The sequence below is a fragment of the Microtus pennsylvanicus genome, chromosome 21, assembly GCF_037038515.1.
Source record: "Microtus pennsylvanicus isolate mMicPen1 chromosome 21, mMicPen1.hap1, whole genome shotgun sequence".
In the NCBI taxonomy this organism is placed as follows: domain Eukaryota; kingdom Metazoa; phylum Chordata; class Mammalia; order Rodentia; family Cricetidae; genus Microtus; species Microtus pennsylvanicus.
The window spans coordinates 32,178,017-32,192,264 of NC_134599.1; the positions used below are offsets into that span (position 1 = coordinate 32,178,017).

A 14,248-nucleotide genomic window follows, 5' to 3' on the forward strand; every position below is an offset into this window, starting at 1 on the left:
GCCATCACCAAAATTCCCTATCTACCATTTCTCATCTGTCTCCCTGGTTCCATTTTGCTGTTTCTGATCCCCCAGACTTCTCTCAACAGAGTAGCCAGAGCAATAGTGATGTGGGAAGTCCTTCTGTATATGTATTGCTTTTATTGGTTGATGAATAAAGCTGTTTCAGCTATTGGCTTAGCAGAGTAAAGCCAGGTGAGAAATTCGAACAGAGATATAGAGAAAGAGTAGATGGAGTGAAGGAGATGCCACGTAAGCTGCCAAAGGAGTAAGATGCCAGAACCTTACCGGTAAGCCACAGACTCAAGGCGATATGTAGAGTAATAGAAATGGGTTAAATTAAGTTATAAGAGCTAGCTAGAAATACATCTGAGCTATTGGCCAAACAGTTTTGCAATTAATATAGTTTCTGTGTGATTATTCGGGTCTGGGTGACCAGGAAATGAATATTCAGTCTCAGCTTACACAATAGTACTAAAGTACCATGTAGTCACCAATTTACTATGAGAATGGTTTCAGAACCAACCAGGTAAAAAAACTGGGGGATAGTCGACCTCCTGTATAACATACAGAGCATATTCTCCCACATACTTTAAACCACCTCTAACTTTTTTGCAATGTACAATGCAATGTGGATGCTATATTAACAGTTGTTTCTCTGTGGTTTAAGGGACGATAATAAGGAAAACAAGTTTGTACATGTTCAGTACATGACCTGAGTTTGCCAAATGCAGAATGCAGAGACGTAAAGAACTGACCTGTGATCCTCTAACAAGTTCCACAAACAGCGGCACTAATAAGCATAGCTCACAGTAAACTACAAGGCGTTTCAAAACCTGCCTCTCTCCCTCACCATTAGCTCTCTGACTTCATCTCAATCTTTGATCACTTAGCTCTGACTATATGACTTTTCTTTGTTCTGAGAGCTTTTCAAAATCTTTTCACTTATTTCCTCCATCTAAAACACATTTCCTTCAAATACCAAATAATTATCATCGCAAATCTTGTAGGTCAATCTCAGATATCACATACTGTAAGTGAAGGAAGAGGCGAGACGTGACCAACCACACAGTAAGCACGGTCGTGCCAGTGCTCCTTTCTCCACTCTTTCTCCACGGCTCTTGAGCCGTCTGCTATCCTGTCCATGGTGCTGGCTGTCCTGTTTCCCTTAGCATCTAAGACTCCACGAGTATAAGCTGTTACATTCATTCTAACCTCAATTTCTAGAAATGTGCTTGAAACACAGTAAGTCTTAACAAAAATGTCCTTACTATAATCAATCAAAACATACATTTTTTAATTTGAAAAGTTCACTACTTTCTAGAAGAAAGAATCTAAAAACTGTAATATTCTGAAAAAGAAAATTTAGTAGAAAGGTAGCTTATTCTGTATTTGAATCATATTATTAAAATAGTAAAAGAAGAGTGGTATTGGTATAACAAATACACACAAGTGTAAAATGATCAAACCTAGTTTATATAAAAATACATAATGATAAGGAGTATTCTAAATATGAAGGGAAATGCATGAGCCATCTGGGGATAACAGAGATCCTAGGTGAAACTAGATCCCTACCTCACCCAATACTCAAAACTTGATTGTAGATGGATTTAAAAACTGAACAAAAAAAGTAAGACAGATAAATAAACAATCTTGAATTAGAGAAAACATAAATAGGCATGGCAAAAAGTTTAGAAATCTATATAAGGAAAAGAATTACTAAGATCAAGGTCTTTTGATTTTTACAAAGACAATATATGATGCAGAAAATGAAAAATAAAGGAATATATTTGGCACATAATCTATATAAAGCACTTACAAATCAAGAAAAGATTATAAAACAATAAAAAGATATATAGTAATTTAAAAGGTAATCAAACTCCACACATTGCAAAAATGTTCAACCATGAGTTGGCAATGTGGTTCAATGGGAGGGTATCTGCTTAACATACAGGAGCCTCATGGGGTCAAAACCCAGCAACAAGGAAAGTTCAATATTAATAGTCTGGGATAAACAAATGATAATAAAATAGAATTTCTCATCTTTACATTTTAAAAATGTAAAAACTGGTATTATCCAGTGCTGGAGAGACACAATGAAATAAGTAGTGTCATTCACAGCTGGAGAAGCGTAAATAAATAGCTTAGGAGAAAAACAGTCAACAACATCTACAAAATAGGCCTTTTGGTCTAGAAATCCCACTCTAGTAATTCTTGCAATCACACACATTCTGTGTATTACAAAAAATACCACTGCAGCATCGCTGAAACAATGAAGCCTACAACATCGGATATTCATAAGTGGCAAGGAGATTAAATAAACCAAATAATATGTATCGTGATATGGAGTACATACACAGTCATAAATGCAAACAAAACACTCACAAAACAAAAATAAATGAACACATTTTAAAAGGGCTATTTTGATATAGAAATTTCCCTAAGATGTTCTATTTGCTTGTTTGTTTGCTTACACATGGGTACCCCAGCACACATATGGACATCAAACTTGTAAGAGTTGGTTCTCTTTCTACCACGTAGAGGCAAAGATAAAACTCAGGCTATCAGGCTTGATGAGAATTACCCTGGCCCCCAGAGCCATGTCACTAACCTTCCAAGATATTCTTTAATAAACAAATTAACTACAGAGTATTGTGTAGAATATAATCCCATTTGCGTAAAAATATTAAAACCAAAACATAGTATACATGTTAAACCCAAAGAAAAGGTTTCAAAAACCAAAATCCAAAGTTAAAGTGACAACCCTTTCCTAATGAAACAAGGCAGAAATGGCAGAATTCAAGCTTCACTTAATTTTTTAGACTTCTGTATTACTTAACTTTATATGAAGCATATAATCCTGTACTATCTGTTAGAAAGATGGGGACAGGGAAAAAAAAGCAAGATGATAGATTTAAGCATCCATGTAAAAGAACTGACCCAGAAACCAGTGAGCTGGGGCCCAAAGAAAAAATGTGCACTTGTTTTTTTTTAATCCTATAACCTAAGGCTTTTTGCTTTCTAAAAACCTCAGACAGATACATAGAGAGTATAAACGAAACTTGTAGGGGGCTGGAGAGATGGCTCAGAGGTTAAGAGCATTGCCTGCTCTTCCAAAGGTCCTAAGTTCAATTCCCAGCAACCACATGATGGTTTGCAACCATCTGTAATAAGATCTGGTGCCATCTTCTGGCCTGCATGCATACATACAGACAGAACACTATATACATAATAAATAAATCTTTTACAAAAAAGAAAAAAAAAAGAAATTTGTAGTAATATACTTTAGTTTAATTTTACCAAAACAGTGTTCACTTTGCTTTTTTTTTCTCTTTCTTTCTTTAAGTGCTGGGGATGGAAGCCAGGTTTCACCTGACTAGGTAGGTAAGCACTACTACTGAAGTATTACCTCCAGTTCCTGGCTATTTCTTGTAGCACTCAACTTATACTCTTTTCTTTTCCTTACCTTATCAAAACTTTCTTCAAGGGATTCTTCAGAGTCAAGGAAAAATAAATGCCTGCTAAAATATCCAAACAACTTTGAATAGCAGGATCACACACACCATTTTTATCTACCTTCTCCAGAAAAGGCACAATCTGTAATTTAAAAAAAAAAATCAAAGTAATTCTAATATCAAATACATCAAACTAAGATGATTACAAATATTCTTTTAAGTCATCTTCCTTTTCTTTGAAAGGAAAAAGGAGAGTGACTTTGAACTTTTGATACTCCCACATCTACCTCTTGAGAGTTGAGACTACAGGCATGTGCCACCATGTCTGATTTATGCGGTGCTGAGGAGCAAATCGGGGCAAGCACTCTACCAATGGAGCTACATTCTCTGACTGATTCTGCTGGTCAGTAGTCCTCATCAACTTAGACCATGAAACCCAATATGGACAAGTTCAACAGAGCCACCATATACGGGCTGCCCCCCCCACATGCCCCAGGGCAATACAGTGAGTAATATATTTAACTGATTTCAAAGTGTGTATGTGTGAAAAATCTAAATGCTGAAATACAAATAAGAACAATCTATATTTTAAATTAACTTTCAAATGTGTCTGCCGAAATTAAAGATTCAAAATTAATAGTAATTTAAAAAAAAAATTGCCAGGTAGTGGTGGCACACACTTTTAATTCCAGCACTTGGGAACAGAGGCAGGCAGACTTCTGAGAGTTTGAGGCCAGTCTGGTCTACAGAGTGAGTTCCAGGACAGCCAGGGCTACACAGTGAAACCCTGTCTCAGGAAAACCAAAGAAATAAAAATTTTAACAAACTGCACACAATTATCTCCTATCTACTTATAATCACAATGATGGTGGAAGCTTATTTACTATTTCTATTGCTGCTCACACATTACACAATGAACAGAAAAAGGAAAAACTATCATTTGGTGATAAATTGGCATTAAATAACTAAAGCCAAAAACTGTCAGTTAATTTTTAAAATCCATAATAGCATAATATTTAAGACACATCATGAACAAAAACTCCACTTTACCTGTTTAACAGAATGGATTTGGGACACTCCATCAGTGAGCTGTACACAATGTAACAACAAAGAGGCTAGATTTTCCCCTTCCGCATCAGCAAAAGCTAAGGAACAGGAACAAAACTTTCAATAATGTAGCTACATATGGATTAATTATTCCTTCATTATATACATGCTACAAAACTGCTAAGGATATAAACCAGGGCCAGTGAGTGGCTGACCACCCAGTCTGACCCTAAGTTGGAGTCCCCAGAACCCATGCAGCGGAGGGAGAAGAGCCAACTCCTCAGAGTTGTCCTCTGACCCCTACACCTGGGTCAGGGCTTGTGTGTGTCCACATATGCACATGCTGTCTTAGTTTGCTTTCTACTGCTCTGACAAATACCATGGCCAAAAGCAACCTGGGGAGGAAAGAGTTTATTTTATCTTTCAACTCCCAGGTCACAGTCTATCACTAGCAGAAGTCGGGACAGGAGCTCAAGGCGGAGACCTGGAGGTAGGAACCTAAACACAGACCATGGAGGCAACGCTGTTCACTGGTTGTTCCATGCAGATTACTCAGCTTGCTTTTATTATACAACCCAAGACCACCTGTCCAAGGGTGATATTGCCTACAATGGGCTGGGAATCATTAATCAGGAAATTCACACACACACACACACACACACACACACACACACCGATTTGCCTACAGGCTAACCTGATGGAGATATTTTCTGATGGAACTTCTCTCTTCCCAGGTAACTCTAGCTCAAATTGGCAAAAAAAAAAAGGTAAACAGCAAGTGAGAGTGTGCACATTCGTGCATGTGCGCGTACACACAAAGATTAATAAATAATAAAGTAAAAATAGATACAGAGGCCTGCCATTAAGAGCACTGGCTGTGTTTCCAGAGAACCCAGGTTCAGTTCCCAGCATCCACATGGCAGTTTACTACCCTCTCTAACTACAGTTCCTGGGGATTTGATGCCCTCTTATGATCTCTGTGGGCTTCAGGCATACACATACCCGGTGCACATACACACATACATTTTTTTTAAAAGTACAGAAACCAAAATAGCAAGCAGAACTCAGTCTAAGCACAAATAATATTTAACAAAACTATTTTTTATCCAAAATTGAATGCAAAAAATGAAAAAAATTAAACAGAAAGAATTTCAGCCTTATATTCTAGAGGTTCCCAGAGATTTAAATACCCTGCTGGTAAACTTGTAAATCCATTCACTAAACTAATGAAACTTAAAAATCACCTACATCTCAAAATTTCCAGGTCCTGATGACTGACAGTCAATGCAGCAACCTGCATTTCTCTTTTCTTCTTCACACCCATTTTAGACAGGACAAACAGTAGTCTCTGAAAGAAAGAAGAGTTTAAGATGTTAGTCCAGTGGAGGGTTTCTCCTGCAACACTGACATTTAGGCCACATGACCGCTGAGGATGTTGTCCTGTGCACTCTAGGATGCTTAGCTTCCGGGCTCTATCCCATTAGATGCCAGGAGCATCTTACTTCCAACAAGTTACGACAGCCAACAGATGTCTCCAACAGTGCCACTATCGGAGGGCACAACTGCCCCAGGCTGACAACCATTGAGCTGAGGATATCTGGTTTACAAAAAAAAAAAACAAAAAACCTGTGTGCTTGTTTGTTTAGTGTTTTTACTGCTGTTGTTTGAAAAGGAATCTCACTATGCAGTGCTAAAATAGCTGCTGCTTTGAAGGAGAAATTTCTTTTGTCCCACTGAAGGATTAGAAGGTTGACAAAAGCTTCAAATTCCAGCTTAAGTCAAAGAAGACATCTGTGGTCCAATGAAGAATGGGCTACCCTCAGATTCTCTCCCAGGCAGAAACTGACTCAATATAATTTCACCTATAGGCCTGACTCAGCTTACTAACTGCCTCCCCACCCTCACCACCTCTGAAGAATTCATTCTTGTCAATCATCAAAGTAATCTTTTAAAAACACTAACAAAGTCTAAACACGCACTTACTTATAATCTCAAGGGTTTCCAATGGCACTAAATACAATTTAATTATTAATATCCAAATTTGGGTGTTGGTATTCAAAGCCTGAAAACCCAGCTTCCCGTTTTTCATTTCAAAGCTATATGCTCTGCCACCTTAAGAGCACTCACAACTCCTGATGCTCTTGTTATCAATCACCCATGAGCTTTCCAGATCTGTCCACTAATGCTGTCCCACGTATAAGGCAAGACATACTTCTTTTTTTTTGTTTGTTTGTTTTTGTTTTGTTTTTCGAGACAGGGTTTCTCTGTGGCTTTGGAGCCTGTCCTGGAACTAGCTCTTGTAGACCAAGCTGGTCTCGAACTCACAGAGATCCGCCTGCCTCTGCCTCCCGAGTGCTGGGATTAAAGGCGTGCGCCACCACCACCCGGCTCAAGACATACTTCTTATTATCCAAGTGTGTGACTGAATACCACCTGAGAAGCTTTCTGTCACTTGACCTACAATGTCATCACTGATACACACCCCTTCCATCATTTTTTACAGCACCTATTACTACCTGAAACTACATGTACTTGCACATCTGTGTATTGTCTGTTTTCCCTATTAGCAAACTCCAAGAAAGTGGCAGTTTTAATGGTGAGTCCAGTGTTTTAATTCTCAATTCTTTCACCATTCAGGCATGTAAACATTTATAAACATTTGTTGGACAAAACCAAGGAATGAACATCTGCTAGAGACATTCTGGGAGGGGCAAATACCTTTAATGGCGAAAAGGTGGACCACCTATGACCTAAACGTTCACGCTACGGCTATATGTCAGGCTGATCCTGATATTAAAGAATTCATAGTACATTTGGACAAAAAGTCAACACAGTAAAGTGAGCAGTCCACCAAAAGGTTAAGAATGAACACTACTAGCAGACAACAAGGGAAGAATTTGAAGTTCTTATTTAAATTTAGAAAGAAGTTTCCTAAACGAGCAGCCAGGGTACAAAGTGAGAAGGTACTGCGGAAGGAAATTGGAGATATTTTGGGTAAATGACAAGTCTGCAGCAGTATTTGATCCCGGAGTCCTGAGGACTGCACAGAAAATAGAGTAGGTGATTCCGCGTGTTCTATGGATAAACGTGTGTTCTGGTGAACTGGGCATCCCCAATGCGGGAAATACCCCTGTGCAGCCTGGTGACTTTCTGCTCGTAGGTACCATTTGCTGCTTCCCTCCCATCTACATCTTTCAGATTCCCACGTGGAGTCCGAAGAATGACAGGCGGAAAAGTGGTTAAAGGCCTGTCTCCATGGAGACCTAAGCGACCATCGCCCACAGGCTGGCACCCTCAGGAAGCCCTGCAGGCTGGCCCGGCCGCGCTATGTTGAGTCGGTCCCATGCGCCCGCGCGCCTGGCAGGCAGCACACTCGCGAGCCAAACCTCGTGCCCTGGGACGTCTGCAAAGAGTCGCCGCCTCTGGACGAGTTCCGGAAGCCCGTCTAGTCTACGGCGTCCCGGGAGCTCGTAACGTGGTTCGCGATCCACAACCGGAGGTCGCGGCACCGGGAAACAAACCGGGATCTGGCAATGAAATATCGCGACAGTAGCCGGATGCCGCTCCGCCAATTAGAAGTGCGGAAGGTCTGTGATGTCATCAGAGAGGGCGTTCGTTAGCGAGTAGGTTCGGATAGACCGCGACAGCAGAGTTTTGGATCAGTGTTCCTGTGATCGGGCCACTGTTCGCCACACACGCCTTACCTTCTTCTGGCTGCAGCCTCCACACCCCTAGGTGTCAGTACCACATTCCTGTCTCAATCCAGACTTTCTACACTCACTGTGCCCAGAGACAGGGCAAAAACTACCCGCGACAACTGTTGAGCCCTGCAGTGAACTGAAGCCACAAGCAACGACTTGAACTCCACCATCCGAGCCTTGAAAGCTGCCTTAGAGTGTATCTTTTACACAGCTCACAAACTGTCACTCAGTCTAGTCCTTAAAAATGAGTAAAAAAGGGGCTGGAGAGATGGCTCAGAGGTTAAGAGCATTGCCTGCTCTTCCAAAGGTCCTGAGTTCAATTCCCAGCAACCACATGGTGGCTCACAACCATCTGTAATGGGGTCTGGTGCCCTCTTCTGGCCTGCAGGCATACACACCGAATATTGTATGCATAAAAAATAAATAAATATCTAAAAAAATGAGTAAAAACTGGAGACCTATCACGGCAGTAGGAGCTGGGGCAGGGGACAAGATTAGAAATCAGACAAGATGCTATCTTGTTGAGGGGAGAATAATGAAAAAGAGGTTCACCGAGGGGAATGTTTAAGCTTTTAAATTTTTTCTCAATTTTATATTAATGTGCTTAGTTTTGCTTTATGATTTTGCCACATGCATCACTAAACAATAGCTTGTTTGTTTTTGTGCATATTATCCACCGATTTGCATATTTTAGCATTGCTTTTGGGGTCACCCACCTAAAATGGGTGATGGTAATTCTTTGATTCACTGTTAACATATAATATGCCGTACTACATGTATGCATTCATGCTAGTTGGTGCCTCTGGACGTTTGCTCTGGAGGAGTCCCGATTGGGGGGGAGGGGGGAAGCAGACATGGCCATGGATAGTGAAGTGTGTGAACTGAAGCTGCATAAGAGTTTAGGGCAGAGGAGGAAGTGCAACGGACCAGGATGCCAGCCTGGACTCTGAGATGCATAACAAGTACAGGTGAAAAGGAACTAGCATTAGCTTTGGTATGCATCATATGTGCATGTCAGTAGGGAGCCAGAGGCCTCTTCTGCCAGAGGCAGGAACAGTAGGAAAAAGGCTCATCCTGGCAGACACAAAGAGTTTTGCAAGTTCTTGAGAAATGCTGAAAATGTCAGCCAACAATCCAATAGTCCAGCATGAGCTGAGTGAGCTAAGACTGTCGTTTTGGACCAAGTCAGTGGCCCTGCCCTTTTGGTGTGCCTGGGGATTTCCTAACAATAATAAATTACTGATACAGTCTAAGGTTCCTGAAATGATATGGTCTACAGGTCTGGGTTGTGTTCATTTTCTCTGCCAGTTAAAGCATTAAAAAGCAGAAGAAATCTGGAGCACAGCAGATAGCAGCAGAGAACCCCCCCCCCCAAACACAGCAGAGTCAGCAATTGAAGAAGATCTCTGCTCCCGGATCAAAATAAGTAATGGGAATTCCTGGGAGCAGTTAGATACTGCAAGCCATGGATAACGAGGTTTGCTGAAGCAGCCAAGCCCCATCTGTGCCAACACCAGGGGTACCCAGTGTTTGGAATGGACTGAGACTGAGCAGAGGGTCTTCAAAGCCATGAAAAAGGCCCTGGTGCCTGCCCCAGCCTGGCCTTCCCAAACATTACTAACCTGTCCCACTTGTGCATGGGTGAAGCCAGAGGCGTTGTCCCAGGGATCCTCCTACAAACCCTGGGGCCCTGGGGAAGATTTGTGGCTTATCTGTCCAAGAAACTTGATCTGGTCACAGCTGGATGGTCAACATTTATAAAGGCTCTTACTGCCACCACCTTGCTGGTAAGAGAACCTGACAGATTAACTTTAGGACACAAACTGTCCCTGCTAACTCTACACTCTGTTGAGGCCCTTTTGAGAGGAATACCCAAGAGACGGGTGTCTAACGCCCAAGTGACCCCATAGCAAGCCCTGCTCCTGGATCAACCCCGCATTTGGTCCCCGCCACTCTCCTACCAGACAACTCCTCAGATCCCCGGCATGGCTCTCCTGAAGTTACTGACCTGATTTGATTGATATACCTTTGGTAACACCAGACGATGTATTGTTCACAGATGGGAGCAGTTTGACTGAATGTGTCTCTTCCCGCTCACTGGAAAGCCACACCTCCGTGCTATGTTTATGATAATGAACACTATGTTATTCCCAGGGATAGGCCTATAATAGAGAGGAGGAGACAAAGCTCATTGGGCTCCAGTTCTGCTCCCAATCATAGAAGAGGCAGGAATAGCTGGTACAACTGCCATGGGCCCTACAGGGAACCAAGGAACCAAGACTTTAAGGAACTCAAGTTCCAGACCAACCTAGACCTAGATCATTTGGAGAATTCTGTTTCCAGGGCGGAGAGCCAAGTTGACTCTTTCACAAAAGTAGTTCTACAGAACTGAAGACTTTGCATGGTCTTAGGAGAAAATTGTTGTTTCCATGCCAACCAGTCTGGGAAACCATGCTCAGAGAAAACCTCAAAGGGGGAATAAAGGGAAACACAGATCAGATAATTGGTGTCAGTCTTTCTTACCTGGTTCCCACGGCTGACCACCTTTCTATCAGCATTAGCTGGACTGTTGATTCTTATTCTGATCAGGCTAATGATTGAACCCTGCATTCTCACAACATCACAAAGAATAAACTGAATTAAGCTACTGGTCCTTAGGACCATCTATGCCCCTAGAACGTAACATATGACTCATGCCCATAGAGCCAGTGCGGAATGTGACATGGTAAGACAGTACTGAGGTTCTTCCATCTTGTATTCTTTTTTTTTTAATTGATAAAAAAAATCCGCCTCCTCCCAGCCTCCCATTTCCCTCCCCCTCCTCCCACTCCTCTCCCCCTCCGTATCCAGTCTGAAGAGCAGTCAGGGTTCCCTGCCCTGTGGAAAGTCCAAGGTCCTCCCCACTCCATCCAGGTCTAGGAAAGTGAGCATCCAAACTGGCTCGGCTCCCACAAAGCCGGAACATGAAGTAGGATCAAAACCCAGTGCCATTGTCCTTGGCTTCTCATCAGCCCTCATTGTCCACCATGTTCAGAGAGTCTGGTTTTATCCCATGCTTTTTCAGTCCCAATCCAGCTGGCCTTGGTGAGCTCCCAATAGATCAGCCCCATTGTCTCAGTAGGTGGGTGCACCCCTCACGGTCCTGACTTCCTTGCTCATGTTCTCCCTCCTGCTCCTCATTGGGACCTTGGGAGCTCATTCCGGTGTTCCAATGTGGGTCTCTGTCTCTATCTCCATCCATCGCCAGATGAAGGTTCTATGGTGATATGCAAGACATTCATCAGTATGGCTATAGGATAGGGCCATTTCAGGTTCCCTATCCTCAGCTGCCCAAGGAACTAACTGGGGACATCGCCCTGGGCACCTGGGAGCCCCTCTAGGTTCAAGTCTCTTGCCAACCCTAAGATGGCTCCCTTATTAAGATATATACTTCCCTGTTCCCATATCCACCCTTCCTTTATCCCAACCATCCCATTTCCCCAAGTTCCCCCCATCCTCCCCTTCTCACTTTTCTCTCCCCATCTCCCCTTACCCCCATCCCACCCCACCCCTTCATCTTGTATTCTTGCTGAGGCCATTTCAGTCTTATCGAGAATTTGATCTCCTTGATGGAGAATCCCATGGAAAATTATCAGCTCTATTCTAGAAACCCAGGGTAAAGATGCGCTAGCTAGCTTGTCTTAGCTTCTGATAAACTGCCTGCCTCTGCAGAACACCCTCCAGTGAACTGCTCAGCAAAGCCCCCTTCAGCTGCTGAGCGGATGCCAAAACATGGATTTTGCCTTCAAAAACCCCATGCTCTGGACACTCGGGCTGCACTTCAGTCTGGAATGCCTGCGTGTAGTCCCAGATGGCTAGAAAAAACTTTCAGTTGACTGTAAACAGTGTTTGAGTGGTCATCTCTGGTGGGCTCCCTGTAATGCACATACATAACCAAAACAAATGCTTCTTGAAATATTAATCAAAAGCTCTGAGACTTCGTTTTCTTAATTCTGATAAGCGTAGTGTTTATCATTTTACTTTGCAGTGTTGAGGCTTGAACGTATTTAGGGGTATTTATAATATTAAATAAAAATACACAATGTAGATTACTTCTGATTTTATCCTATTTCTGCTATGTCATTTAAGTTTGTTTTAATTTATACTTTAATATATAAAATAATAACTTTGCCAGGCAAGGTGGCACATGCTTGAAATCCCAGCACTCGGGAAGCAAAGACAAGAGAAATGATGCAAGTCTCTGAAGCCAGCCTGGTCTACACAGGAGGTTATTCTGGGCTATACAGAGCTATGTAGCAAGACTCTGTCTCAGAAAAAGAGAGAGGAAGAGAAGACCTGGAGGTTTCTGCTCTTCGCAGAGTACCTCTCTAGCATGCATGAGACCCTAGATTCCATCTCTAGAAAACAAATTTCCTTTCATTAAAGAAAGGAGGTGTTGTTTTTTTTTAAAAAAAGCAGTATGTTTTCAGATACAATTAATTTTCTGCATTCATAAGGACATTTGAATAATGAAAATCCAGCCTTTACAGACCACAAGAAAAGGCTTCAGTTGCTTGCACAGTTGCTGCCGGTATGTACAGCCAACCTCGAGAAGCAGCACAACTGTCCGGGCAAAGGCAATGATCTCTTACAAATGCTTTTTTTATACAGAAAGCATAAGAAACCTCCCAGTTTCCTAGTCCCCACCCTAGCCACGCCCTCAGATTATAATATACAATAATGTGCCAACAATGCAAGGTAACGTATATGCATGGTCTCTGTAAAGCCTTTTTGAATAGTTTTATATCTAAGATGAAATCTAAAGTACTATAAACTATATATAGGATGTTATTTTATGTTTATAACATAAATTTATCCCAAAGTCATAAAAAGTTTTTCTGTTACTTATCAATGCTTAAAACACACATTTAATTGTTTCTCTGTGGGTCAGAAATTGAGGAGCAATGTGGCTGGGTACTTTGAACTGGGACTCTCTCGTTAGGTTACAGTTATGTTGGCTGGGGCTGCAGTCTCCTGAAGGGTTGGCTTCCAAGGATCTGCTTCCTGACAGGTGCTTACAGAAGACCAGTTCCCTTACCACACAAGCCTGTCCCCAGGACACCAATATTAAAACACAGTGGCTGGCCTTCCTCTGAATGAACAAGAGAAATCCTGGTAGAAGCTTCAGTAACCTTTGCACAGCCCATCACTTGGAATGCATCCTATTGGTTTAAAAGACAACCCAGATTCTGTGTAGGAAGGTCTATATAAAGGCACAGCAGCAGGTGACCAATATCAGGAGAGGGTCATATTATGAAGCTGGCTGTCATGGTACTATAAAGCACCCGCAGATACCCCGTGGCATATGAAGTACATTAATTATCATTAACTAAGTGATGATTTGAGGAAGAGACCTGGCCAGTCATCCTCATCAGCTTAGACCAATAAACCCAATATGGACAAGTTCAACAGAACCGCCATATACAGGCTGCCCATGCATGCTTCAGCATTGCCAGGGCATAAATCTCAACCTGTGGGTCATGACCTCTTTGGGGTCACATATCAGATGTTTACATTACAATTAATAACTGTAGCAAAACTACAGTTACAAAGTAGCAATGAAATAATTTTTGTCGTTGAGGGGTCCCAACACGAGGAGCTGTATTACAAGGTCGCAGCATTAGGAAGTTTGAGAACCATTAAGTTAGGATTTTCCCAATACTGAAACCATATTTAAGTCCCTGGCGACTGAGCAGTGCCAAGCATAACTAGCTCCACAAATGTTTGCTGAGGTAAAACAGGGCCAGAGAGTTCCCTCCAGTTTTAGTACGCAGCGACTCAGTCTTCACCACTAGGTGGCAGCAAACTACAGAATTATCGCCACCTTTTAGGTAGGCTTTCAGCCAGCATGACTATTCAAGTTGAAGACACTGGTCCTTGTGAGAGAATTCCTTTCCTGACAAGGTGTAAATAACATCTGCCTGACCCCTCCTCATAAGGTCCCAATGACAAACGAAAGTCCCATTCCACCCGAGTTCAGTTTGGGAACCAATAACTCGCAACACA

At 42.1% G+C, this 14,248-nt stretch overlaps 1 protein-coding gene across 1 annotated transcript in view; it reads right to left on the minus strand.

The window, feature by feature from the left end:
- The window catches only part of Thada (THADA armadillo repeat containing), a 302,624-nt gene extending 294,606 nt beyond the window's left edge, over positions 1–8,018 (minus strand). The window contains exons 1-4 of the mRNA XM_075955218.1: positions 7,889–8,018; positions 5,751–5,850; positions 4,506–4,600; positions 3,467–3,597 (exon numbers count right to left, since the gene is read on the minus strand). Coding sequence (XP_075811333.1) covers positions 3,467–3,597; positions 4,506–4,600; positions 5,751–5,826 — 302 coding nt within the window. The 5' untranslated portion in view covers positions 5,827–5,850; positions 7,889–8,018. The remainder of the gene's footprint in view (positions 1–3,466; positions 3,598–4,505; positions 4,601–5,750; positions 5,851–7,888) is intronic.
- Between the last annotated feature and the right edge of the window lie 6,230 nt (positions 8,019–14,248).